Source organism: Peromyscus eremicus, chromosome 5 (genome assembly GCF_949786415.1).
Source record: "Peromyscus eremicus chromosome 5, PerEre_H2_v1, whole genome shotgun sequence".
NCBI lineage: Eukaryota > Metazoa > Chordata > Mammalia > Rodentia > Cricetidae > Peromyscus > Peromyscus eremicus.
The window spans coordinates 33636325-33664007 of record NC_081420.1 but is presented as its reverse complement, the minus strand read 5'-3'; the positions used below and the strand labels follow the sequence as shown (position 1 = coordinate 33664007).

The window sequence follows — 27683 nt, the reverse complement described above, 5'->3', positions numbered from 1 at the left end:
GTTTTTGGATTGTTCATTGCTGGTGTATGGACACTTGGTTGTCTTCTTTTGGCCTTGTGATTTACATCTTCGCTGAGGTTATTTGTTAGCACTAGCTGCTTCCTTGTGATTTTCTACGGGCAGGATCATGTCATCTGCAAATACTTTCACATCTTCCTTCTGACCCCCTCTCCTTCCTCCTGTTGTGTGGTAGTGCTCTAACTTGTGCTACAACACTGAACAGCAGTGTGCAGGATGTTCTTGACTTGTTTGTGACTTTAGGGAGAAGACTTTCAACCTGAGCGTGTTGGTAGGCCGCCAGCAGTGTTTTTCCCTGAATACTATTCCTCATCTTGAGGAATTTGCCCTTTAAGTTTCTTGTTTTCTACTTCTCATATGCTCATCCTATGAGGCTGTTGGATTTCATCAAATACCTTTTCTGTGTCAATTGAGAGGATCACGTGTTCCTTACTCTTTAGTCATAATGTAGTAAGTTAATTTTTCTTACGTTGAGCCACATGTTAAGTTCCCAGAATAAATCCCATTTCATCATCACCAATGTAATTAATCCTTTTAGCATGCTGCAGGATTCACTGTGTGGATATTTATACTGATAATCTTGGCATTTGTGCATTCATAAGGAATCTGACTTGTCTGCTTCTTTTCTCATCATTCTTTACCTGACTCCGGTATCGAGTTCCTCTGGATAGCCACCCTGCCTGGGACTTTTTCTTGCAGTATAATGCTCCTTTCTTGCTGTCCAGTAGTAAAGGAAGAAAGTCTTGCTGAAAAGCATTTTCCCAAGAGCTTTAAGCTCTGGGAAGAATTTTCCAAAAGTCCTCCATTTACAGAGCCAGTTTAATATGAAGCTTCACCTGCCAGATGTCTTCATTACTTCCAGTTATTTCAAAACAAACTATGTACAAAGGTGAAATATTTTTTCTTCTTGAGGTAGTGCAGGAATGACCTTTGGGGCTAAGAATGTCATCAGAGTCATTCCAAGTACCTTTCTGAGAGAGATAATACTTGACCCAAAAGTTAGTTGTGTCTTATAATTAAAATCACAAATTATGTGTCTATTGTGTACATAGTATGGTATATACAGCCCCCAAAATAAAATGTCTTAAGTAAACAGTGTGCTTCCTATTTGGAAACCCTTAGGTCTGTTAAAAAGCCACAGGCTTTATGGCTCTCTATGGAGGTAGTCAAGTATAACATAGTCATGATGCATTGGCTGTATTAAATTCGATACAAAGAGCTGAAATCCCCCATCATCAAGCTTTTCTGGACAGTACACTTCGCTCATTTTGGCACAAGGCCATCCCTTCCTCTGTTACTTTCTTCTTGCATGTGTGTCATTGGCACTGATGGCTTTAGATGCTCAAGAGCTAGGGACAGTGAGATCAAGTGAAATCCTGCACTTCTCCTTCTCCACCATTGGGGGCTTTGGATATAGAACTCTAGCAGAGACTGGGCAGACAGAAACAACAGTCATAGCTTCTGCCTTCTCTCTCCCTCGAGGCAGGGCTGGGGAGGGCACGGCTTACCAGGCCTCCCTTTTCATCTAGATGCCCTTTTCATCTTCGGCCACAGAGTCTCTCCTTCTTGATCTCAGATCAGCCTTTCAAACCTGTGCTTGAACTTCTGCATTAATTTGATCTCTTCAAATGCAGCTGCAATCCATTTTCTTTGAATTTTCCTTCCTTTGCTGAATTTGTTAGAATCAGACCCAAAGTCCCCTGAGGCAGGAATCTTTTAATTCCCTATATAATTCTTTTGAGTGGTCATGTGTTGGTACCAGAATCTAAAACTAACTTTACTTATAAAATTTCATTTCACCCCTAACTGGTGTGAAGTTCCCTGAAAAGCCATACTCCTATTGGAGAGACAGATTCATTGTGCTATCTTTGGTCTCCTTATTACCCTCTTTATATGAGTATCAGTAAAAACTTGGGAACAAACGCCCATTAATTACCAACTTAAGAATATCATAAGATTGCATCTGAAACCTACAGCAGAATTTTCTCTGCTTTTCTACACCTCACCTATCTGCTGTCCCCACCAATTTGTTGAAAAGCAATTTGTTAAAAGTGATGGTTTGGTGCTAATTTTTAGTCTGTGATTATCAAAGTTCATAGACCCCCACTTCCACAGGGGAACATGTCATTTGTGACCATCTGAATGTATGTTCCCATTCTAAAGTCACTGCAATGTGGCTCAGAATAAACTACCTCATATTCCTTTGAAGTATCAGCATCTTTTGCCTCTACAGTGGTTAATGTTCTGCAAGGAGAGGAAGTGCTATGTGTCACGGACATTGTTTATTTTTATTTTAGACAAGGTCTCATTGTTGCCCTGGAACTCAGACCAGCTTCAAACCTGGAACCAGGCTGGCTTCAAACTCATCAAGCTGCCTCTGCCACCTGTATGCTGGGATTAAATGCGTGTACCAACACATCCACTTAAGAACACAGTATTTTATATACACAATATCCTGCAATATATGTCCCAACACTCTGCAATAAAATCTTTTTCTATTTTATAGAAGAGACTCTAAGAGAGAAAGTGGCCCGGTTAAACCCAAGGTTTGCTGATGGTAAACTCTTATGCCTTTTCTTTAATTATTTGCCTCATCTGTGTACTGGCAACCACTGGGACCTATGCTCTATTGACTCAGCTCCTTAACTCCTTTACAGTTTCAACACCATTTAGACTAAACTCTATGGTAGGCCAAGGCAAGTGTATTCCTGACTGGGCATAGTGGCACAAGCCTTTAATTCTTCCTCAGGAGGCAGAGGCAGGTGGATCTTTGTGAGTTCATGGCCAGCCTGGTCTATAAAGTAAGTTCCAGGACAGCTAGGGCTATATAGAGAGACCCTGTTTTGTTTTGAAGTGAAATCCAAAAAATAAAAATACAAAAAAAGAAAGAACAAATGTATCAAGTACATTAAAGATGTATGGACCAATACACTACCTTGAAGTAATTAGGACCCCACATTAAATACTCTGAGCATGAATCTCTGGTGGTATAACGCAGCAGAAATTTTCAAATGGTCTTGCATCATGGCTCTGGCAGACTGAGGAAACAGCCAATGGGTCTGTTTAGTGCCCTAGGAGATCTTAATATACATACATGTTCTACTACCTCATAAGAACTATTTTAAAAGCATGTAGCATGAAAAGAATTTTTACTTCATGTTAAAAATCACCTCAGTGACTTACTAATGGAGGTGTGCATCTGCTGGCCAGCACACCACAACTTAAGCCTTGAGACGGCTACTATGTTCCTTCCCTTTCGGGCTCTGCCTCGACCTCACTTGACACTTGTCACTTTATCACATCAGTGGCCAAAACTCCACACTCACAAAGGTATGGTATCATCAAAATATCACAGATAACATAAATTAATGTTGAAATGGGATCATTTGTCATTTGTATGTGTGTGGTGTGTGTAGTGCACTGCGTGTGTGGAGGTTGGGTCCTGGGGTCCTGGAGACCAAACTCAAGTCATCTGGCTTGGTGGCAAATGTCTTCACTCGCTGGACCATCTCGCTGGCCCCCAAATGGAGCTGTTGTGAGCTAGCAGTTTGCGTGACATTTGCTAAATACCGTTTCCTTCAGAACCTGAAAACACCTGAGGCGCTCCTCAGCGAACTCCCTGTGGTTCCTACGGCACCCCGGGGACCAAGCAAGCCTTTTTGATATGCATATTCGTTTTTATTGCATACATTTAAGATATGCCTGTAGTAATTTGGAATGGTTTCTCCAGTCAAGCATGCTGACAGACCTATCTCATTACACTTCACCTTTGCTCAAGCCTGAAGAACGTCTTCTTTCCTTTTGCCTTTCCCATCTCACTTCCCTTCACTCCCTCTCTCATTCTTCATTTTTAACTATTTGTTTTATGTCAAACTTCTTAAAGTTTTGTTTTTAACCTGAACTTTCCCTCCACGGCATCTTACTCACACAGAAACGCTGACCCACACCGAAGTCAGCAGGAAGAGCAGGCCGTGGATGGAAGCACGTGTTGGACATCTGTTTACCACATTTTCTCAGCACAGAGCACGGTTTGGACTAAGTGTTTACATTCTCAGGTGGACCATTTCATGTTTGGTGAAGCAGGGAGTAGGGAGGGACAAGGGGAGGAAGGAGAAAAAGAAAAACTTTAACCCTTTAAAAATTAACCCTTTAAAATGTGTATTGAGTTGTGGAGTAGAATATCATGGTTTGGAGGCTGGGCTCGCCTAGGACCCAAGCATCTTCACAGTCAGTTCTAGATACATGAATGTTAGCACAGATCAGGTTGAGGTCGAAGATGAGAGGAGGGAGCAGGAACCGTGTCCCGAACTGGGCCCATTCGAACCGTGTTCCAGTCGTTTCTTCTCTGAGTTGCTCTGTGCAGCTTTGGGCAAGACAGTCTCGTGAATTCTCCATCTTTCTTCTCATCTATGTGATAGCAACACCTATCTCAGTCTGTTTCTTCAGAACTGAATAACACTGATAAAATGTACCTCGTGTCTAGCACAGTATGACAGTGAAGGGCTATCCAAATCCTTATTATTAAAATAAGGCTGGGGCCATTGCAAGGGGCTGGCAGAGAGAGGCCTGCTGAAGACCTCGAGGGACAGAGGAAACACAGGCTGGTTGCCTTCCTACCACCTGCTTGTGGGTCAGAAATAGGTACGATCAGTTCAGTGGCTAGGACAGCTGAACTCAAATACTGTGATGCAGCAATTCCGCTCTTCAGTGTACATTCAGCACACACTTATTTCTGTGTGTCAAAGCATCTTCATAGTAGCATGGCTCAAAATGAAAAAGGTCAGAAACAAATATAGAATGGGTAAACACCAGGTATTTTGGGATAGAATACTATTCAGCAATAAATGTCAACGAGTCACTGCTACATGTGACAGCTGGAATGAGGTTCACAATGATGAGCAAAAGGTAGACATGAAATAGTTTAGCTGTATTTATGTAAATGCCTCAAACAGGCAGGATTAGGCATAGCGGCAATGGTTGTGTTTTCTGTGGTGGGATTAATGGGTGGGAAGTTGTCTGAGTGGCCTCCTGGTGCTGGCTTAAAATATAACTCACTTTGTGGAAATCCTTCCAAGTTAAAATTTCTTACATGAAATTTTACTTCAGTAGTATATCTCTCTTTTATTTTATTTTATTTTTATGGCAGTTTCTCTGTGTAGCCCTGCCTGTCCTGGATCTTGCTCTGTAGACCAGGCTGGCCTTGAACTCACAGAGATCTGCCTGCCTCGCCTCCCGAGTGCTGGGATTAAAGGCGTGTGTCACTACTTTCCAGCTTATGTTTCCTTCTTAAAAGAGGAGGGCCACAATCTCATGTCCTACCTTGGCCGACTGTTGGTATGAGTTGAGTCATGCTACGGACACAGCCCTTAAGGCCCAGCAGCTTACACAGCAGTGCATTTCTTGCTTGTCGACGCATGTGTAGCTGGATTCAGCATCGACACAGGCCGAGGAAAATTTCATTCAGCCATGAAAGTCCACGATCACCACAGTTGTGGGAAGAGCACATGGCCACCTGAACATCAGTTTTCAACCCAGCTGCCCAAAGACAGCACTTTTGCCCACATACTCACTGCTAAAAAAAGGCATGCAGGCGTGCATAGCTTCAAAGAAAAGCCATGCAGCTGAAGTGGACAGGAAGGGACAAGATGGAAAGGCAGCAGCACCAGTGACAGCCACACCTGCTTTGGCTTCAGCCACACTCAGACCTGTCCCTGGAGAGCTGTGTTCCACACCCTCTCCACGACAGTCTTCCCTCCTCCCTCCCTCAAGCAGCAGGTCCCAGGAAAGAACAATCTAGATTTCCAGGCCATTGCTGTCCCCTGGGCAAGCTGGTCACCCACAGGGAGACAGACATTGTGTATGACAGTTCTCACTGTCAGGACATGGCTGGTCCTTCTGTGGACCCAGGGACACAGTGGAGTCACAGTCGTGGAGAGTCCTGAGTGGAGGAACCACCCTTTGAGGGTTGTTGGGGGTCAGCAGGGCTACTGAGTATTTGGGTGTGTCATTCTCTCACAGGCAGGGAAAATGAGGGGGACCAGAAGAAAGCAGAGGCTTAGAGGGGAGGGATGGATGGGCAGGAGGGAGGAAGAGAGGCAGGGGAAGAAAGGGTAAGTAAGGAGAAAAGTGCTTCTAACAAGCTATGGGTGTAAAGCTCTTCTTCTGCTCTATGTAGTGTGGCCCTAGGCTTGGCAAAGTAATCTGACGTCCGCTAGGTTTTTATTAAGTAAGCACCACACTGTTCGATCACTGCTTATCAACAAGGACTATGTCTATAAAAGAAAGGCAGTCAGCTGCTGCTACACCTCCCAGTTTCTGAGACCATGGAGGCAGGCTCCCAAGTCCTGCTGCAGCACCCAGAGGGCACAGGTAGATCTTTGCACTTCTCAATCTTAGTGTACATGATGTGTGAGTGTAGCTATGCACACATTTCAAACGTGTATGAAGGTCAGAGGACAACTCAAATGTCAGTCTTTGCCTTGCTTGAAACAGGGGCCTTGCTTTCTAATGCATACAGCAGGTTGTCTGGCTGTGAGCTTCTGGGAATTCTGTTTCTGCCTTCCATACTGCCACAGGAGCTGGGCCTATCGATGCACATGATGTTACATCTGGTTTTCCGTGGGAGAGTCTGGAAATCTGGACTTGGGAGCTTAGGTTTGCATGGCAAGCACAAGATCCACGAGGCCCAATCTTTGACTGCCCTTTAAGAACTGGCTGGTTGCTTTCCCTTTCACTGCAGGTTTTAATCAGAAACTTATTCCTTACAGATGTTTCATTTAGTTACATTTTAAGCACAGACTTTGACTGAGAAAGCAAAAAGAAGAGGGGCCAGAGGCAGGCAGGCCTGCAGCTACCCTCAACACAGTATGATGCTTCTTCATGGAGGCACATGGCAGACTTAGGGGAATTATGTGAGTAATGAGTGCTCATGTGTGTGTATTTGCATATGCACTTTTTTTTTTGTCCACCTGATGACATTAAATTTGGGGATGGGCTTTTTGGGGGCACATGTAAGGAAGAGCTAACGGGATGGTCGAGAGATAAAAACAACCCTATGGTATCTGGAGGCACTTACTTTGTTTCCCTTGGCCTACTCAATCCAAATAACTCATTTAAATTCCGATAAACACAGGGTTTGCTTATTGCACCAATTCCTTTTATTGTCAAAGAAGTCATTTCAGTAGGAAAGACTGATGATGTCCGGTCAGACGCGCAGGAAAGGAGCGTGGTTTGTTTGAAAGTTTGTGGGCACTGCAGGCATGGATTCCTCACATTTTCTGAAAAGCTCGGAAGAGTCCTTTAAGTGGCAGACTTGGGTCCGGGTTCCCAAAATAGGTTTCTATATAAACTTTTTAGGAACACATGTGCTGTGAAGAAGATGTCTGTAGCATGGGGACTCCAAACACAGCCTCAAGAATGTTTATTAAGGACTAGATGTGCTTCCACACCAGGAAAGGGTGGCCAGGGTCACTGATGGCCAGGGATACTGTGCACTTAGGTTGGGACTTAATGACTGGAGATTAAAAGAAAAAAAATACAACCACTTGCATTTGTTGCTAAAAGTCAAAAGGTGTGTGATGAGAAAGACATGTTCCAGAAGCTGTGATTTGAGGTCAAACGGCTCAGCTCAATGTGAGACAGGGTGAGCCTCAGTAAGAAGGGATCCAGACAAGGCAGCATGACCAGCTCAGATGACTGCCCTTGGGAACTGGTGTGGCTGCTTTTCTGAAGGTTTTCATTAGAAACTTACTCCTTATGGATGCTTCATTTAGGTACGTTGTAAGCATAGACTCTGGCCAGAAATGCAAAAAGAAGAGCAAGGAGAGCCAGACCTGCGGCTACCTTCAATGCACAGTCATGTTGGGACATCTGCAGCACAATTCTGGAATATGCCGAGTCATGCCGAGTTGCAGCACAGGTGTCTGAAGTTGAATTCAGATGATTTCCAAGCCTATTTCTGAATTCCTATAAAGAGAGGAACAGGTAAGAAATAATTTTCAGAAAAAAAGTTTTCTGCAGCTATATCAGCTATGGTTCCTTATCCTTTCAACACAGACACATTTGGGTGCTCTGCGGGGTCCAGGTAGCCCCAAGCTTGGTGTGGATAAGTCGGCTTCATTCCCTGAAGATTAGAACACAGTCTTGTTTTTTTAGACTACATGGAAGACATTTTGTTCATCAAACACACGCTTGAGGGCAGACATTCCAATACGGTTTGCCATTGGAGGAAGGCTGAGCCCATCTCCAGGTAGCCTATAAAGGTCTGAGTGACCAGAGTGACCCAATCCATAGAGTCCCCTCCATTTACCCTGGTGCGCCAGACAGAGAAAAGCCTGGACAGTCCAGCTTGAGGAGAATGCAAGGGGTGAATCAACATGTCTGCTCTGCTTTTTGGAGAAGTCTCCATGAAGCAAGGCTTCTAGTCTGACATGGGAAAAGTGGACAGAGGAACATTGCTACTCTAATGGCAGTTTTAATCTTTCAAAGTACATGTTGTATCTACTGTATGAGATTTTTCACATTATATACCTCCTTTCAAAACAACATCCCCATACAGCATGGACACCCCTGCTGGGACCAATGGGACGTGTGGATAGGAGGCTCACAGAGGACGAAGGAGAGGCGCAACACGGCAGAGGCAGTGCAGCATGTGTTGGTGCAGCACAGCTGTCCTGGGATTCTCTTGGGCCTTCCCTTCTGAGCAGAGTCCTGAGCACCTTTGTCTACTGTGTGCAAGTGCTCCTCCCCACTGCGAACACCAGCTGGTGCCTGAGAGTGGAGAGGAGTAGAGGCACACCTGGGTACAGATGGAGTGGGACAGACTAAAGACCGGAAGCCGTCTAATTAGGACAAGGGCAGACGGGCAGAAAGAGCTGAATGACACCTAAAAAAAATAGACGCAATGAGTATAAGGTACAGAAATTTGGAGTCTGAAAAAATGGCTCTGTGGTTAAGAGTACTTGCTGTTCCTGCAGAGAACCAGGGTTCAGTTCTCAGCGCCCACATCAGGCAGCTCACAACCACCCATAACTCCAGCACCAGGGATCTGACACTTCCTTCTGGACTCAGAGATTACTGCATTCATGTGCACAAACTCCACACAGACATACACACATACATGTAATTTAAAACAGAACAGAAATGTTGAAATGAAGACAACGTTTATGACCCAATTTCCAAGCTTCTATTTATACCTGATTCACATGGAAGACCCCTTGCTTTCACTGTAGGAGACTGACTGGGAACTTAACCAGGGTGATGTTCTCAACTCCAACTGTAGCCTTTGGTTCTGCGCTTCTCAGGCATTTGGGCCCATGCTACCCTGCTGGTCTCTATGCACTGGGAGTCTTTATCCGGGAGCTACACCCTCCAGGGGACAGCTCTTCTGTGAGGCTAGCTTGTGTGGTGTTTGGTACCAGCTTCCACTTCAATTGACTGAAGGAGCTCTTAAGAACAGTACTCATAATGGGTTTGTAGTTTTTAATAATTATTAGGAGTTATTTGTATGAAACTGCTATCAAACCTGGAAGAATGTATTGATGTGTCCATTGATGTGTGTATTACTCTTGCTAACTTGGGCATATGTCCATCAAGTAACATTGCCTCCATGTGTCATGTGACTCAACTCACTCAAATTCCATTCTATAACCATACCTTTGGTAATTATGTTCAGAGCTAGCTATGTATACTGGGGATGATGGGTTGTATTTTATACAAAGCACTGGCAAAGAAAAGGTCATTCTCAGCCTAATGAACTTCCACGGTTGGAATTTATCATAATGTTGATACCAACAAGGCAGACTTTGTTAACCATCTAATTTCACACCTTCTTTTTCCTCTTTCCTGTTTGAATATGTTTTAATATTTTTGTTTCTTCCTGGGCACAAACTTCCTGCCTTCACTTGTTTCTGCTTAGTCATGTTGAAAAGTCCTTCTCCCTTGTCCAGAAGAGAGCCAATACTGTGGGAGTCTTTTCATTCTTTTCCTTGGCCTCCAGTCTAATTTCTACCATAGGGTAAAACCAACCTTGCCCCAGATCCCCCAAGTGGTCAGAGGCCTCTCAACACTTAGTGGTTGTTTGTTTTTGAGACAAAGTCTCATGTAGCCTCATCCTGCCTTGAACTCCTGATCCTCTTCCTTCTACCTCATAAGTGCTGAGACTATTGGCAAGAGCCACCGTGTCTGCCTGTTTTTTTTGATTCCTTTTTTTTTTGTTTTGTTTTAACTTTCTCTTTTTCTCGTGACAACCCAAATGATGCCGTTAATGTTTAAAGTATAATTTAGTCTATTCATTTTGAAGCACAGTGATAGCCTCAGAGCTGCTGGGTACAGCCTCTGGTGCAATGAAACTCTCAATGGTTGGATCTCAGAGACCTACACACTGACTTTGAGCAGCTTGAAACAGAAGTAAGGACAGCACCTACATACGGCAAGCTCAGCAAGAATGTAGGCTCTTCCAGCTTAAGAGACAGGAGGTATGAACTCTTCAAAAGGGGCACAGATGAGGAGTGTGGGGAGGTGGCCCCAACTGACTCCACAGTCCTGGCTGCTCCCACACCCTGTGGCACACACTGCTGAGGGAGAGGGGCCCAGCGCATACTGCTGTGAAGAACCACCACAGCTCCTGTGGACAACTGACAAGAGAGAAGTGTCCTTGAGTAGGTTACCAAGTATTTATAGCAATGACTGGTTTGAGGACAAGGACTCAGGCCCCACACTGCTGCGGTGGTAGCCAGCTTCAGTAGTGGTGTTTATTTAGTATTATTTAAAATAATACTTTAAAAGTCCATTACAGGATTAGAGACATAGTACAGTAAGCACCCTAGGGAGAATGCTGCCCACAGTAGGCCTGGCTGAAATGACAGTGTCCTCACACTTGTTCCTCTGGCCTGCTCTATGTTCGGACTCACTGACCATGGTCAGACTACAGAGAGACCATACCATGTTAGAGTGCTCTATAAGAATCAAAAGGTAAGTAGCAAACCAACACCCCAAGATATATCTTCAGGGGAAAGCTGCTTACTGAGAAGCTGCTCTGGTCAAGTAAGAGTCACCTGATCTGTAGGATAAACAAATGTAAATGGAGAAACACAAGGTAACATGGCCTCTCCAAATAAGAACAAGATGCAAGGAAACTGAAATGGAAGACAGATATGCCAGATGAAGAATTTAAAAGAACAATGATAAAGAGCACCTCAAGGCCTTGCATAAAACGAGTCGAAAGATCAGAACAGAAGTAGATGAAACACATGAAGACAGTGCCGACAGAAAGCCTAATGGCCCAAGTTTGATCTCCAGGACTCACATAATAGGGGAGAAACTGTGTCTGAAAATTGTTCTCTGCCCTCCACATGTGTGTAGTGGCACACATATGCATGCACACACAATAAATAAAGAAAAAACAGGAGTAGTTGATCCTGGATGCAGATGATGGGGTTCTATACGTAAGAAAACCTGAAACTGTTAAAACTGATACATTCAGTAAGTAGCAGGATGTTGTTCTTGTAAGTAGCAGGATCTTGTTCTTCTATACATCAATAATGAGTTTGAGGGGGAAAAAAATCAACAAAGCAATCCCATTCACACATAGCTACAAAATATTTGGGGATAAACTTAACCAAGGATATGAAAGTTCTCTGAAATGAAAATGACAAGAAACAAACAAACAAATGAAGAGACCCATATACACACAACCTCCTGGGTTTTTAGTTTGGAAGAATTAATGTTGTTAAATGACCATACTATCAAAAAGAATACTGAGACATTGAAATCCCTGTCAGAACTCAACTTTCTTCATAAAAAGAAAATAATCCTAAAAGGCCCTAAATAGCCAAAGCTACAGTGAACAAACAAGAACAAATTTGGAGGCATAATTTCCTGATTTCAAAACATACTACAAAGCCACAGTCATCAACACAGCATGGAACTGGCAGAAACATCAACTAAATCTCTGAAAATGTCCATTGGAGAAAAGATACCATCTTTAATAGATGGTCCTGGAAAAATGGACATCCACATGGAAAACACTGAAATGTAACCACAATCTCTCATCTAGTAACAAAAACCCAAACAAGCAAATATCAAAACTCAACACAAGACATATCAAAGACCTAAAAGTAAGACTTGAAACTCTAAAACTACTTGAGGAAAACATAGTGGTAACAATTCAATATACTGGTGCAAAGGATGATTTTCTGGACAGGGCCTCAAGATCACAGGAAACAAGCCAAAACTGACAAATGGGGACATCAAATTAAGAGGTTTTTCAGCAGCCTACAGAATGGGAAAAGATCTGCACCAACACCACATCTGACAGAGGGCTGATTTCCAAAATGTATAAAGAACTCAAGAAACTAGACATCAAAAGCTCAAATAATCCAATTAAAAATGGGGTACAGATCTAAACAGAAAATTCTCAACAGAGGAATGTCAAATGGCTGAGATAAGCTTAAAGAACTGTTCAACATTCTTAGCCATCAGAGAAATGCAAATCAAAACAACTGAGATTCCATCTTATACCTGTGAATGGCTAAGACCAAAAACACAATGAAAGCTCATGCTGGAGAGGATGTGGAGCAAGGGGGACACTCCTCCACTGCTGGTGGGAGTGCAAACTTGTACAGCCACTTTTGAAGTCAGTGTGGCGGTTCCTCAGAAAACTGGGAATCAACCTACCACAAGACCCAGCTATACTGCTCTTGGGCATATAGCCAAAGGATGCTCAATTATACCACAAGGACACTTGTTCAACTATGTTCATAGCAGCTTTATTTGTAATAACCAGAACCTAGCAACAACCTAGATGTCCCTCAACTAAGGAATGGATTAAGAAAATGTGGTACATTTACACAGTGGAATATTACTCAGCTGTTAAAAACAAGGACACCAGGAAATTTGAAGATGAATGGAAGGTACTAGAAAAAAATCCTAAGTGAGGTAATCCAGACCAAGAAAGACAAACATGATATGTACTTACTCATAAGTGGATATTAGCTGTAAAATAAAGGATAATTACGCTACGATCCACAGACCCCAGAGAGACTGCATAACAGGGAGAACCCATGGGGGGGGGGGGATACCCAGATCTCCCTGGGAAGGGGAAGTGGAGGAGATTTCATGGGTGGACTGGGGATGGATGCGGATGGGAACATGTGCGATCAGGTTGGGGGGAGTCTAGGGGAAAGTACTGAAAAGGACTACTGGGGGGCACTTTGGGGTCAGGTAAAAACCTGGCTCCAGGGAATCTCTCAGGAGCCTACAAGGAAGACCCCAGCTTAGACTCCTAGCAGTAGCAGATATATAGTCTAAACTGGCCATCTCCTATGACCAGACTGGTGCCTAGACCAAGTATTATCAGAGAGGCGTCATCCAGCAACTGATGGAGACAGAAACATGCCTGATACTCATGGGAGACCTGCCCTTTCCTAAGCTTAGAAATGCAGGAGGAGTGGATTGGGGGGATGGGAACAGAGAGTGAAAAAGAGGGAGGAAGTTGTGGCCGGGATATAAAATAAATAAGTAAATAAATACTTAAAAAATTAAGAGGTTTTAATCCAGCTAAGAAAACAACAAAGTGAAAGCCCAATACATAGAATGAGAGAAAACCTGTGCTAGTTATTCACTGGACAAAGGTTAACATTGACAATATGTAAGGAGCCCCAAGTACTTAAAACAAAACAAAAACAAACAAACAAACAAAACAGCTAAAGAGTGGGCTAAAGACCTGAACGGATTGTTATCAAGAAATACAAATTGCAAATCTACAAAAAAAATGTCTAGTATCACTAACCATGAAGGAAATGCAAGTCAGAACCACAATGAGACATCAGCTGACCCTAGTCAGAATGGATTTAACAAAAACAATTAAAAATAACTGATGACCATAAGCAAATCTCCAAACAAAGATGCTGATGAAGATGCACAGAAGAGGGGATTCCTGTAACTCCAGTGTTAGCAACGTACTATAGCATGCCCGCTATGCTGAACAGCGTGGAGGTTCCTCAGAGAAGCAGGTTCAGAGCTACCATCTGCTTCAGTCCCATTTCTGGGTAGATAGTTAACACAAATGAAGTTAGAAGCAGGAATCATGATCAGAAAATAATGGGGCTTTTGTTTTGCATGTGTATGCATATATGTATACATGTTCACATGTATATGGGCACATGTATGTATACGTGTAGGGACCAGGGGTTGGTGCTGGGTGTCTTCCTTGATTACTCTCTACTTTATTTACTGAGACAGGGTCTTTTGCTGAATCCAGAACTCACAGATTAAGCTAGTCTAAGTACTCAGCTTGCCCCAGGGGTCCCCTGCCTCTGCCTTCCAAGCATCGGGATGGCAGGTTGCCAGCATGCTTACTCATGATTCTTAGGTTCTGGGCATCTGAGTCCCAGTCCTCATGCTTGTGTGGCAACGGCTTTATCCATTTAGCATCTCCCAGCCAACAGAACATTTTAATAATACAAAATATATATAGGGGAAATGATTATGAAGGGGAAAAAAAAAGATAAAAGTTGACACACAATGGAACAGTGGATACAATATACTTTAGAGGAAAACTTAACTGTGGCCAATAGTACCAGAAAAAAATAAAACCAGTAAGGCCTAGACATTCCCTAAAACTTTATTTTCCCTTCCATATCTCTCCGTCCCCTGGCTTCCACCCTCTGCTCTTGCAACCTTCCCCAGAAACAAAAATTAAAAGTAAAACCAAAAACCAAAACAAACAAAAAATCTGGGCATGTAGTATGGCCCAGTGAGTCACACAGTTCATCCTTTAGTCCATACATTTTTATTTGTAAGTGTTCATTGCAACAAGTCACTGGTCTGGTTCAGGCTCCTCTTGGATATCCTGTTGTTGCCTTGTATCATGGAGATCCTGTAACTTTGGATCTGCAGGTCTAGCCTCTTCCCATGCTCTAGAGGTTCACAGATGAGGTGGATGTTGAGGTGGCCTACCTCATATTCCTGGTTCTGGGCCTGGGTGGTAACTGGGTTGGTCAGCCTGCCAGCTTTCCCTCATCATCACCACCCAGGTGAGCTCTCCAGCACTGCCCCGGCTAGCTCACCCAGTGCAGCAGACAGCAAGGAGCTGGACCAGTTCTCCTGCTCTCATGCCCTTGGGTCCAGCTCACTCTCACTCACACCACCAGGACCAGCTCTATGGTTTTGCCCAGGCAAGGTGCAGGGCCTGCTCTCTGGACTGCTGCACTTGGTGAGGGGCAGGACCAGCTCTTCCATTCTCATGCCCCCCAGGTTGGCTCTTCCGCCTGTCCAAGGTGGCAAAGGGTGTAGGTGGAGGGCATATTTCTCTTACCCTTGCCATCCTATTGCGTACCAGGGAGGGGTGAGGTCCCTAAACCTTTTAACTATTATAAAGATATTTATTCCTAAAATTCAAATGTCTCTTTCATATATCCAATTCAAGAAATTTTGTTGTTTATTAAAACAATTCTGATACTTATAATTTTTAAGAATTTGAATTCTCAGAAATACCTTTCCTAAAACAAATGTGAAACAAGGCAGGGGCTGATATTGGTTCAGTCAATATACTTCACTTGATTTTCACAGACTAAAGGACACACTGAGAGTTCCCACTATGTGTCCTGCTAACTTTGATTAGAGTGCTTCTCCTTCCTTGGAAATCTCACTGCTCCCTTGATCAATTTATAAGCCTGCCTTCTTGCTGGCTATTCATGGTATCTTGACATAGGGTCTTGCCACGTAGCCCAGGAAAACCTAGAAGTCAAGATTCTCCTTCAGCTTTTCAGTGCTGGGGTTACAGGTGAGATTTACATACTTTAATTTTCCAGAGTATAGCTTATCAAATCCCATCAAAGCAATACATCTGCTAAAACAGAAGCAAATATATGCCCCCCCCCCCCAATCAACCAAACATCAATAAGCTTTTAAGTCCAGAAGCCCAACGATGAGAACTCAGGCAGTGACAGGTAAAGCAGTGGCTGGCTCTGATTGCTTCTGTCTCCAGGAAGGATGCATGCTTTGGTAAGGGATAGAAAGCAGGGTCTTTACCTTGAGCATGATCTTGGAACCACGGTTCTAGGAGCCATGAGTGCTGATCCTGGGCTCCACTCCCAGTTCCTCCTGTGGTTCTCAGACATGTTCTCCTCTCATTGTGCACTTCCTCACTTACAAAGTAGTGATGCTTAGAGCATTAGTATTTGTGTATCATTGGGCTGTTATGAGAACTAAGTGAGACAGGTAGAAAGTATTCCGAGCATTTAAAACTCAACTGATCTCGATGCATTCCATGGAACTCTGAGGTTCTAATGGGCTATGCAAACGACCTCAAAAGTTCTTGTAAAATTACGAAGTCACCATTTTATTTGCTTTCCAAATATGATTAATCCGCTCATGGTATTTTGGTTCATCACAAATAGCAGCAGAAAGCATGCAGTATGAGGAATGAGAGCTGGTTTTGAATTCTGAGTCTAAGTTCAGCTAGCCATGTGATCTAAGCCTAATTACTACTTCTATGATATAAGAATATTAACCTCTGCCTTAAAATGGTGCTAAAAGTTAGAAGGTATGCCAGGGACTCTGCCTGGGCTCTGGGCACATGAGAAAGGTTGCTGTTGTATACAGGAATGTGGCACGGAAAAGTGAAGACGCTAATGGCACTTAGCAGCAGTACCAAGATAACAACGTCCCTACAGACATTAACCCATGAGAAGGAAGCTACACTCACAGTACGGTCAGCATTCACACTCAGGGATGAGCAGTAAGGCTCCCTGGTGGGCAAGAAGACTTGTGGAGTAAGCCTCAGGGAAAAGCTCTTAACTAAGGCCATCCCCACCCCTTGTCTTTTCTTATTATTATTTTCTCAAGCTTGAAGTCAAGACATGACTTGGCTTAAGAAAACCCATCAACTATCACTCGTCTGCATGTCCTACGCTCTGTCTCTAGTCTGTTTACTCCTGCCCGACCCCATGGGCACTCCTGAGCAGACCCCTTCATTTTCCAGTAGATGCTCAGGGTCTGGTATCAAGGAGGAGGCAGTGCTAGCTGAATGGATACTGAGATTTCTACCTGTTCCTTAGGGTCACACTTTCACACTTTATATACACATTCTTTCCATAGAAAATGACATTTGCCTGCTGTATTGTTTATTAGAGCATCAGGTACAAGTTCACTGGTGAGGAAATGGCATGGTGTGAAGGTTAATCTCCATTTTCAACTACATCTAGAATTACTTGGGAGACACAGCTTGGGGCATATCTGTGAGGGTATTTCCACCTTAAATAAGGGAGGTGCTATCCCATGGGCTGCGGGCCTGGGCTGAATAAAATGAGGAAAAAGGAGAAAGCTACCTAAGAACCAGCATGCATCCCTCTGCTTCCTGACAACAGATACAATTGACTAGCAGCTTCACATCCTTGCTACCATGCCTGCCTTTCCTGCCATGACAGATCTTATTCACCTTCCAAACCATGAGCTAAGGCCACATTCCTTCCTTAAGTTGATTAGGTCATATTTTGTCACAGCCATGAGAAGTAATGTTGTAGTTTAGTTTTCTAAAATGACTTTAACAAATTACTCTAAATCTAGAATATTAAACAATACAAACCTATTCTTAGACTTCTAGAGTTCACGTGTTCTAAGATTTTGCTGTAGGTAGGGATGAATTCCTTGCACAGGCACCGGGAAAGAATACAATCCTTGCCCTTTCTGGGTGGTTCAGAGGGAGCTTGCAGCTCTTGGCCTGTGGCCCTTTTCCCTATTTCAAAGCTGGTAGCCTGGAGATGGTGACTTCCATCATGAGAATCATTCTGGGATCATTAAGAGTAATCTTCTCATCAAGATCCTTCCTTAGCCATTCTGCAAAGTTCTTCTTTCTATGATAGGCAACATATGTGTAAGCTCCAAGGACTGAGATGTGGGCCTACTGTGGCCACCACTGCACAATCCTTCAGGCTCTTCTCCTCTAGTATATGTGCTCAGCTCTGGTAGAGCTGAACCAACTTCTCAGCACAGGAGAATACAGTCACCAGGACTGCAGTGCTCATACATGCCAGAGTGGCTGTAGGCAGCTGTAGGCAGCTGACAATGAGGCCTGCTGGGGGAGGAAATCAGGAGACCTTTAGGGCCTAGCCTTGGCTAAGCCTTTGCCTTCCAGCTAACATAAACCCAACTCTTCTTACGAGAGGCCTCCTGGACAGATTGTCTTACTCATGGAACTTGCAGCCACTAGAGGCAGGACCCTGAGGGAAGGGCTCCTGGGGCAGTCAGCTGCTGATTGCTAAACAGATCCTGCATTCTACTTGCTCTTCTAGGATCTGTATTCATGGTGCTAGCAGTCACAAAAACCCTTTCCTTGGGGACTATGTGGGTTTGGTCTCCAAAGGAAGGAGGTTGGGTCATTTGGTGATGTCCCCTGAAATCCTGCCTCCTTACCAAGAGCTTTGATGATGAGCTGTAATACGGACTGGGCTGCAGAACCAGAAGGAAATAGTAGCAGCAGTATTTTTGGAAACTTGCCATGTTATAGGCTTTTCATACTTTACACATTTTTTTGTTCTTCAAACTACCCAATGAAAGAATAGGTAGAACTTAACTCTGTTAAGTCATCGTAACTCCATGTGATAAATAGGGAAGAGAAGCTAGGCTTTAAGCTTACTATGCACAGAACACATCAGAGATGTGTTTATAATCAACTGTAAATAAGAAAGTGATATCAGGTACCTCCTGATTATCAAACTGACTGTTATAAACCCAGGTTTCTAGGAATAGGCTTTATGCACCCTCCCTGATGTTGCACCTTGTGAGGCAAGAGTGTCATTGCCTGTTTTTCTGCAGAAGACCATTCTAGGAAAGCCAGCCTAGGTTAGGCACGGCGTTTCTTGCTGCATGCCTTACAGTTCTGAGCTACACTGAGACTGTGTTTGTACAAGAAGTGTAGCTGGGTTTTCTCAGTGTGTGTGTGTACACGCACACACACACACACACACACACACACACACACACGTTCATGTGCACGCATACATACACAATCAACACGCTCATATTAGAATACGCTGCAAGATGCATTTTAATGAGGAACAATTGGTCTGGTTCTGCTCAAATGAAAGACCGTCCTGTAAGAGAGTCACCACCTGCCTTCCAGCTTGTACAGCTTCTAAATGACTTCTTCTGTCCCTGACACCTGCAGGTGTTGCCAGGGTCCTGCAATTACATTCCAGTGCCAGCTCCTTCCCTTGGACTGACAGACAATGTCATTCCCCATGATTCATGCCACTAAGAGAAAATAGAACAGTGACCAAGGGTACCAAACTATCTCAATTATTCTTCTAGACGTCGCCTAAACTGGGAGCATGCTACTATCATAGGAGTCTTTGATTCTCCTAACATGGAATCATGACAATGCTACTGTCATAGGAGTCCTTGATTATTTCCAAGCCAAGAATGCTTCTAGTTCTTGATGTCTATGTTTAAGAAGTTACATGCAGAGCCTGTCAGCTTAATAGGCACAGTGGAATATACATGACCAACTGATTGAAGTTAAGAATTAATTGGGCTTTTTCATTCGAAAATCTGTCACATAGTCACACAATAAGAATACACCATCAACTTCCCTGTATCACTTTTAGGCATGAGTAATTCAAGATCAGACACTATTGAGATGAAATTTTTTCCTCTGCCCCCCAAATGCTTAATTGCTATCAGATCATTAAAATTGCAAAGGAATAGTTTTAAACACAAACATAACACAAAAATCTCACACTAATCTTAGTATCCTAGATTTTTAAAATCTTATTTTGATGATAGCAAAGGCTTGTGTTTACTTTACTAATAAGATTGAGCATAAATTATTAAGCTATTGACGGCATGATCAAAGAAATTTCAGATTCTATTCTGAATAATTTTGCCTTGACATCCACCAAAGGAATAGATCTGATGTGTCCCTGCATGGCTTCGGTGACCCCTCTCTTTCAGGATGCCCACCCCTCAGACGTGACCTGTGCCCATGAAACAAACCCAAGCCCAGCATCTGCCTGTCACCTCATTAGGACTCCTGGGGAGTCTGCATTTCATCTGACTCAAGAGACATGAAAAAAAACCTTTCAAGCTCTGAACTTCTTTTAAAGGATTGAAGACATTTCTTATGTGTAAATTTTTCTCATGCCTCACTCAGAAGCACAGTTAACAGCTTGAAGTGCAAACTAAGAAGGATAGAGGATATATGATGCTTGGTAGCTCCTGTCTCAAGATGAGTAAGACTTTCTATCAGCCTGTCTCCTAAGGGCCTGCTGAGCCCACGCACATGCCCAATGCAAGGCAGTATCCAGGAGAGAATATGGAGAGCTGAGTTTTTGCTTTGAATATAAAATTATTTTCGTGTCAGAAAGTGATCTCTATCATAACTGCATTTTAATTCCTCAAATATAAACTTCAAGACTCACCTCTTGCCGTAAGCATCATTAATGCAAATTGCTCGTTCATCCCTGACACACAGGCAGGCCTTCACATAAAGAAGGAATAAGGGCCACACTTTGATCTAAAGTCTATAATCAGTGCCTAGGATAGTAGCAGAAATCTGAGGCCATTTATTCTAAATTGGAATAGCATTAACACGAGTTAAGATCCACAGGCAGGGTGGGGAGACAGGAAATTTGAATCTAATCATCTAGTAAGAAATACAATAGGTAAATTGCATTTCTCATGGAAAGAATATTTGTATCTATATAAAATGTGGACATATATTATTAAGGAACAGGTAGAAATCTCAGTATCCATCAGTTAGTGCTGCCCTCTCCTTGGTAGCAGGCCCTGGGTACCTATTGGAGAATACTATCTTGTGCAGCAGGGCCAGGACGCATCACTGATGAAGTCCTGTCAATATTCTCTCCAACCGCAAGCAGAGCCATCTTTCCTGCAAAGGCATGTATACAGGAGTGGTGAGCATGCTGGGAAATACAACACTCGCAGTCTTCCAATGAACCTTTAGGTAACCAATCAAACTAAAATAATTACCACCGAGAGCTTCTTTGCAACTGGGTAGCCATGCTCCATTTATATTTGAAATGAAAAAGAAGTCATGTGTGATGGAAGTGGCACTGTCGTTTGACCCTCCCATAGGCTCTAGGTGTTGTTTCAATGATACTAGAGCTGTGGTTTAGCATCACTCGGCTCCATGAGCTGCAGAAAGTGGCGAAAGGAGGGAGCAGGTGTTAGGTTGTCTCAAGGAGTGTCACAAAAGATGAACTAATGCATAAAAGTGTCTCTGACGGCTCGTGATGATGATAGTCATTCATCTTGGAAAGCGCTAGAAAAGTAGTTAAGATCAGTGCCATGGTATAAACTTATAATTATACAATGATCAACCAGAAATTCACACTTCTGCCTATGTTCCCTCTCACTTCCAAAGTTTCATTATACATTTTTCCCAAAAATCCTTTCATAAACAAGCCCTCTTTCTACTTTGAATGTAATTTTATGAGGTAAAAAAAATACTGGTTCTACCAAAAGTCACTTAAAATGACTGGGATAAGTTTAATATGAAGGTATTTCACTATTTCCCTCACTTCTTGAGGGTGGTAGCAGCCCTGAAGATGGCCCCTAGGGATCTTTGCCTCCTACTGTTCACAGCCCTGGGTTATACTTTCTTGTCGGCTGAACTTACTAACCCACTTTTAGTTAATCATACACAACAAACATGATGGGTGTCACATATGAAATTCACTTTCCATCCTTCTTATGTTCTCTGCTGCCCACAGTAAACTGGCCTCGTCACATCATGAGGTTTTGATGCACACTGTAGCTAGGCAATCCCTCAGATGGGACTGCAGTCTTGGCTGCAGCCACTGGTAATGAGAGGCACCTCACTGAGCTGCACTAGATTTTTGACTCATTGAAACCTCGAGGGAAAGATTATGACAGAAAGCTGCTAAGTTATGAGTTACTTTGTTATACTGCAATAGAAAATGAATACAAAAGATGTCAAGCAGAGGTCTAGAAAACAACACAGACACATGGAGAAAAGATGTACAAATGTCTCAATTAAAAGTATTAAAAATTTTAAAGTATGGATTTAATAGAACCAAATGGGAGGAAGAAATATAAATAAATAAAGGAAACGAATCAGTTTAAGTCCATCTCTTTCGTAATTCAGGATTATGAACTAGAGACTCCATGAGGTACTATTTAAACATACTCAGGTTGGCAAAAAGTGTAAGCCTAGGTGCTGGAGAGATGGCTGAGCAGTTAAGAGCACTAGCTGCCCTTCTGGAGGACCCAGACACAATCCATAGCACCCACATGGTGGCTCACAACCATCTTTAACTCCACTCCCAGGGGATTTGACACCACTGTGGCCTCTGCAGGAGTGTGATGCAGACATACATGCAGGCGAAACACTAATATACGCAGAATAAAGTAACTTTTCAAGTGCAAGTCTAAGCAAAGTAAGTGTGGGTGAGACAGCAGCGGGGCCAGGACACAACAACACAGCTGCTCTACATTCACACGGGCGTGTGAGGAAGCACTGAGGGGATGTCTAGTCAAGAGGAAGTGGTCAGCACAGGACCATGCAACAACTCCACTTCTGTGGATTATGCACACCAGAGGAAGCAAAGCAGCTAAGTGCCAGTCTCACTTCCCCGTGACTCACATGAGGTTAGTTACAAACTCTAGCAGGGTGTGGGCTTGAGATTAGGGTGGTCAAAGGGAGACATGGCCCCAGGGGTTGGTGCCCAAGGCAAGCAGAGCCACACCTGAGAATATCAACTCTCCATTCCCCTTAACATCTTTCTTTCCCTCAGCCCCAGTAACTTAACTGCCTCTTCAACACTTTTCTTTTGCCTCCTCAGCTCCTAAATTGCTCCATGTCTAACTCCCAGTTAAAAAAACAAAACAACAACAACAACAACAACAACAAAACCATGGTGGTCACATACCACAAATAGGCATCACTGGACTAAAATTTCCTGAGCTGTCTGCTTCTTTCTGGAAAGTCTAGAGGAAAACCATTTCCCTACCCCTTCCAGTTTTCATCCTTAGGCTCATGGCCTGCATCCAGCTTCCAAGTCAGGGTCTCCATCTCCCTGACCCCAGATTCTCCTGCTTGCCACTCACTTTTAAAAACCCTTGTGATTATAGTAGGCCCATTTGAAAAACTCATTTTAAAGCCAGATGATCAGCAAATTTGACTCCAACAGGAACTTTTAATTAGTGCCTGCCATGGAACCTAATTTAGTCACAAATTTGAGGGGTTAGGATCATGCCTTTGTTAGAGTTTCTATTGCTCAGATGAAACACTATGACCAAAAAGCAAGCTGGGGAGGAAGGGTTTATTTGGCTTACACTTCCATATTGTTGTTCATCATCAAAGAAAGTCAGGACAGGAACTCACACAAGGCAGGAACCTGGGCGCAGGAGCTGATGCAGAGGCCATAGCGGGGCACTGCTTATTGGCTTGCTTCCCCTGGCTTGCTCAGCTTGCTTTCTTATAGAACACAGGACCACCAGCCCAGGGATGGCACCACCCACCATGGGCTGGACCATCCCCCATCAATTACTAGTTAAGAAAATGCCTATGCAGCCTCAATTGAGGTTCTCTCCTTTCAGCTGAAAACTAGCCAAAAAAGATAAAGAGATTTTACTCATTTTTCACCTCTGAAGGTCACACAGGTGGGGGACCATGGTAACTGAGTACCTTTAGAGCTGTTATCCTGCCTGCCATAGAACCCAACAGTGAGAATACAGTTCAAAGTGGCTGGCCAATGCAGAAAATGGAGAAACAAACATCTTTTGGTGCCCTCGAATTTTATGTGGACTCTCTAGAGCAGTGGTTCTCAACCTGTGGGTTGGAACCCCTTTGGGGTCACCTAAGACCATCAGAAAACACAGATATTTACATTATGATTTGTAACAGTAGCAAAATTACAAGGAAATAATGTTATGGTTGGGGGTCACCACAACATGAGGAACTGTATTAAAGGGTTGCAGCATCAGGAACTCTGGAGTAGGGACTAGCCCTGTGTTAGTTTTCTAATGCTAACTGGCTTAAAACAATGCACACTTAACATTTCCTATCCAAAACACAGTGAGAAGGCTCCTTCTTTTAGCATTCAGATTGCTTTTGAGGTCCAACCCTTCCAGTCCTATAGATAACTGAAAACAAGGCATTTCAGAGCCAGGAGGATTACATCTAAGGCTGGAGCAGAAAGTGTTTTCTTATGGGGATGTAGAAAGAGAATATGGAGATGTGCTAATCACAAGCACCAAGATTTCACAGCTTTGATAGACTGAATATATGACGGTTCTTACTCTTCCTTTTCTGTATATCTGCCTTCTAGGGCATCACTTGCAGTGTGATTGTTGACCACGTGACTTACTTGGCCAATGGGATGTTATCAAACATGCAGGAGAGGCCTAAGGCCACTTGTGTATGCCTGGTTTGCTGTTCTTGTTCCTCTGCCTTTACCACGTGACTACATTCCCATGGTCTTTTGCAGGGCTAAAACCTGGAGGACAAAGTTGATTCATCCAAATAGTTTTAGCTGAACACTTCTGGGGCACAGCACCAGTCTCCAGGAAAAGCTCCAGACACATCACCAGAGTCCCACTAAGGTTTGAAGAGCTGTACTTCACTACCCTACATTTGACAGACACATGTGCGGGCCCTGCCGAGATCAGCTGGGCCTTACTGAGGTGCTGAGGTTGTCTGGGAGGGGCACTTGCAGTGGCAGTGGGAGAACGTTGACAGATGATGTTCATGTATTTGGTCCAGCAGTGTTCTGAATAAGGGCTATGTGTGTATCTCTTGACCACCTACATTTAACAGCATGTAATCCATGCAGGTACCTAGTTATCAAGAAGACAGATGCAAATGAAGTCGTAGAACTAATGGAACTTCCATTTTAGGACTGGAAACTGACACAAATAATTTGAGATGTCCGATGGTGAAATCCGTTATGGAGAAAGAGAGCCTCCCCATTGTGATGGTGGTGGTGGGCAGTCATATAAACTGTAGCCTAGGCTGATCTCACTGAGGAGGCAATGCTTCAGCAGAGACCTGGATGATGTCAGATGACAGACACTTCTTTTGACCTCTAATGAGAAACACACTGCCGGGGAGGGACTGGCAGGTGCAAGCACTCTCCTAAAAGGGCACTCCTGGTGCTTTCATGCCACGGAGCGGCAGGCAGGCACTGTGGCTGGACCAGTGTTCATGAGGAGAGAAAAGTCAAGACCTCAGACCAAGGGGGATGCTGTTGGATGCTGGCTTTCACTCTGAAGCCCTAAGGTTGTTTTTGTTTCTATTTTAATTCCTTTTATTGTTAAATATATGTAAAATAAACTTGACAGTTTTAGCCATTTGAAATGCAGTGTTCCATGGCATTCACTACATTTACTAGGTTTACTTAGTTGTGCAGATATTACTATTTCTAACAGCTCATCATCCCACAGAGAAGCTCTATCAGAACTGTAGCTGTCCACAGTCACCAGAACACTTGATGACCCTAACCTTGCTTATTCCACACTCTGAGTAAGTGAACTCATACAGAATTTGTCACATTTTGGTCTCTTATTTCACTTCAAACTCAAGGTTTACCCATCCTGTCACATATGTGAGAAATTCATTTATTTTCATGGTTGAATGAAATTCTATGGTGCCACAGACCACATTTTGTTTGTCCATACATCTGTGGATTGGGAGGTGGGTGGCCTGCTTCTTCTTGTGAATAAACCCAGGATGAATAGTGGAATCTGAGTATCTACTTTCAATTCTTTGGGGGTATAGAAAAAAGAATGGAATTTTAGGGTCCTGTGGACCTATGGATGGGTCTGACAAGGAGGTCACAATCTGCCTTAGACAGGATAGTGACAGGGAGATGGTCAAGCAGACTGTGATACTGTAGGATAACTGCATGGGACGTGGAAAGCTGCTTCTCATAAGAATGCTTGAGAAAGACTCGGGCATAACACTACACCACAGATGCTTTCGGGCTGTTCAGAGCAAGTGGCCTTGGGTGAAGAGTAACAGGAGAAAAAGTCACTCCAAGTCACAGGAAAAGTGGGGGACGTAAGAATGCCACCAAGATATTTCCTTTAGGTAACTATCCTTTACAAATGCTATTCTGCTTATCCATCTGGCTAAATAGCTGATGACCACATTCTATTCTCACTGAACACATGCTATTATGGGAAACTCTTTGAGCCGTGGATGAGATATTAACATCTTGACCAGTCCCCAAACAAACCAATTCCACACTATATTCGTGGACTGCTTACTAGGATCCAATATTCTCCATACCTTATCTCAATCTTTTGTTAGAAACTCTGAATCAGGCTTTATCATTCCTAATTTGTAGCAAACTATCTAGAGAGGGCAAATGCCCAGAGGATGATGGCACCATCTGAAAGGGGGAGACCACAATGCCAAAGTCACTGCTGGCCCCAGGCTTATGGGCACAAGGGCTGCTTTATTCTTTTTAAATGAATGCTTGCAAGAAGGAAGCCTGATGAGCCAGGGGCCTGTGGGAGGAAAGCGCTCCTCTTGATAAGGTCTACAATAGTTCTTTGCTGCTGGTGTTCTTTGGATTTCTTTCCCAAGAGGTGGCAAATCTGAAAGGTACTGTATCCCCGTTTTGCAGGTTGGCTTCCTATCAGATAACTGTCCTAGATAACCGACCTGATGTATGGCCTGAATATTTATGTTTCTTGGTAGTTTTACAAAATTGCATTTGGGAGATAGAGGGAAAAGAGAAAATGTGTTTCCCTAAAGCTCTTCATTGCAAAGCTAAAACACTGCAAACCATGTTAGAAAGCAAACAGTCTATTCCTTCAAACATCCTCAATTTGATTTATTTTAAAAAGTGCTGTATTATTTTATGCACAATGAAAAGCCGATGCTGAGTGTGACAGGAGACACAGGCTGTGTTTTTCACTAGTAGAAAGAAGGGGGGAGAAGCCAGAATTCATGGTGGAAAGTAAGACCCTGCTCCGAGGTACCCAATTCTTCGAGTTCCATGAAAGAAACTTAACTTTACAAGACCATTATCGGTTTCAGAAGAGCTTTTGCAATCTGCTTATCACGTCAAAGGACTTCAAGGAGCAGACTGGGAAGCTTGCCTGAGAGTTCCTGCTCAAAGAACACATTAACATCCTGAGTGATATACAGAAGTGTATTGTCTACTCCCAACATCCCTGCTTAGAGAATTCATCAATTCCACCCTGCAGATCATTGAAAGCCAAGCTCACTGGATAAATGCGGGCTGAGGACTAACTGGAAGTGGCTATGGTACTATGGTCTGGAGATGGAATGAATGCACCAGGCTGGGTATCCTTGCTCTCAGAGCCTACCTTCACAAAGGTTTCCAGCATTTCTTCCTAGCATGTCTGTGGCCTTGGCCTGAGGACTCAGTCACCAAGTGACTGTATGGAGCAGTCAATCTGACTCCACAGGACTCACTTAGATGGGCAGGATGTGGCTGCTGTAGTGCAGGAGGACTGAGATGTCAGAGTTAACCTGTGCTGTGGCACAGCGTAACCGATTCTGGGGAAAGACACGCTGTCTAACAGGTTTAGTGTAAATATTTAGCTTCCAAAACCCAGAGTTCCCAGTCTTCATACTGAACATTATTTCCCTCTGACTTCCCACTGCCTACAATTGCTTTGAGTGTGAAAGACAGACAGAGCCCTGT

General features: G+C 43.5%; 1 protein-coding gene across 1 annotated transcript in view; it reads right to left on the bottom strand.

Annotated features, from left to right (window-relative positions):
• Positions 1–7152: 7152 nt before the first annotated feature.
• Cdkal1 (CDK5 regulatory subunit associated protein 1 like 1) overlaps positions 7153–27683 on the bottom strand; it is a 586163-nt gene continuing 565632 nt past the window's right edge. Inside the window, 2 exon segments of the mRNA XM_059263232.1 lie at positions 7153–7826; positions 7828–7983. Of these exon segments, the coding sequence (XP_059119215.1) occupies positions 7668–7826; positions 7828–7983 (315 nt within the window). The 3' untranslated portion in view covers positions 7153–7667.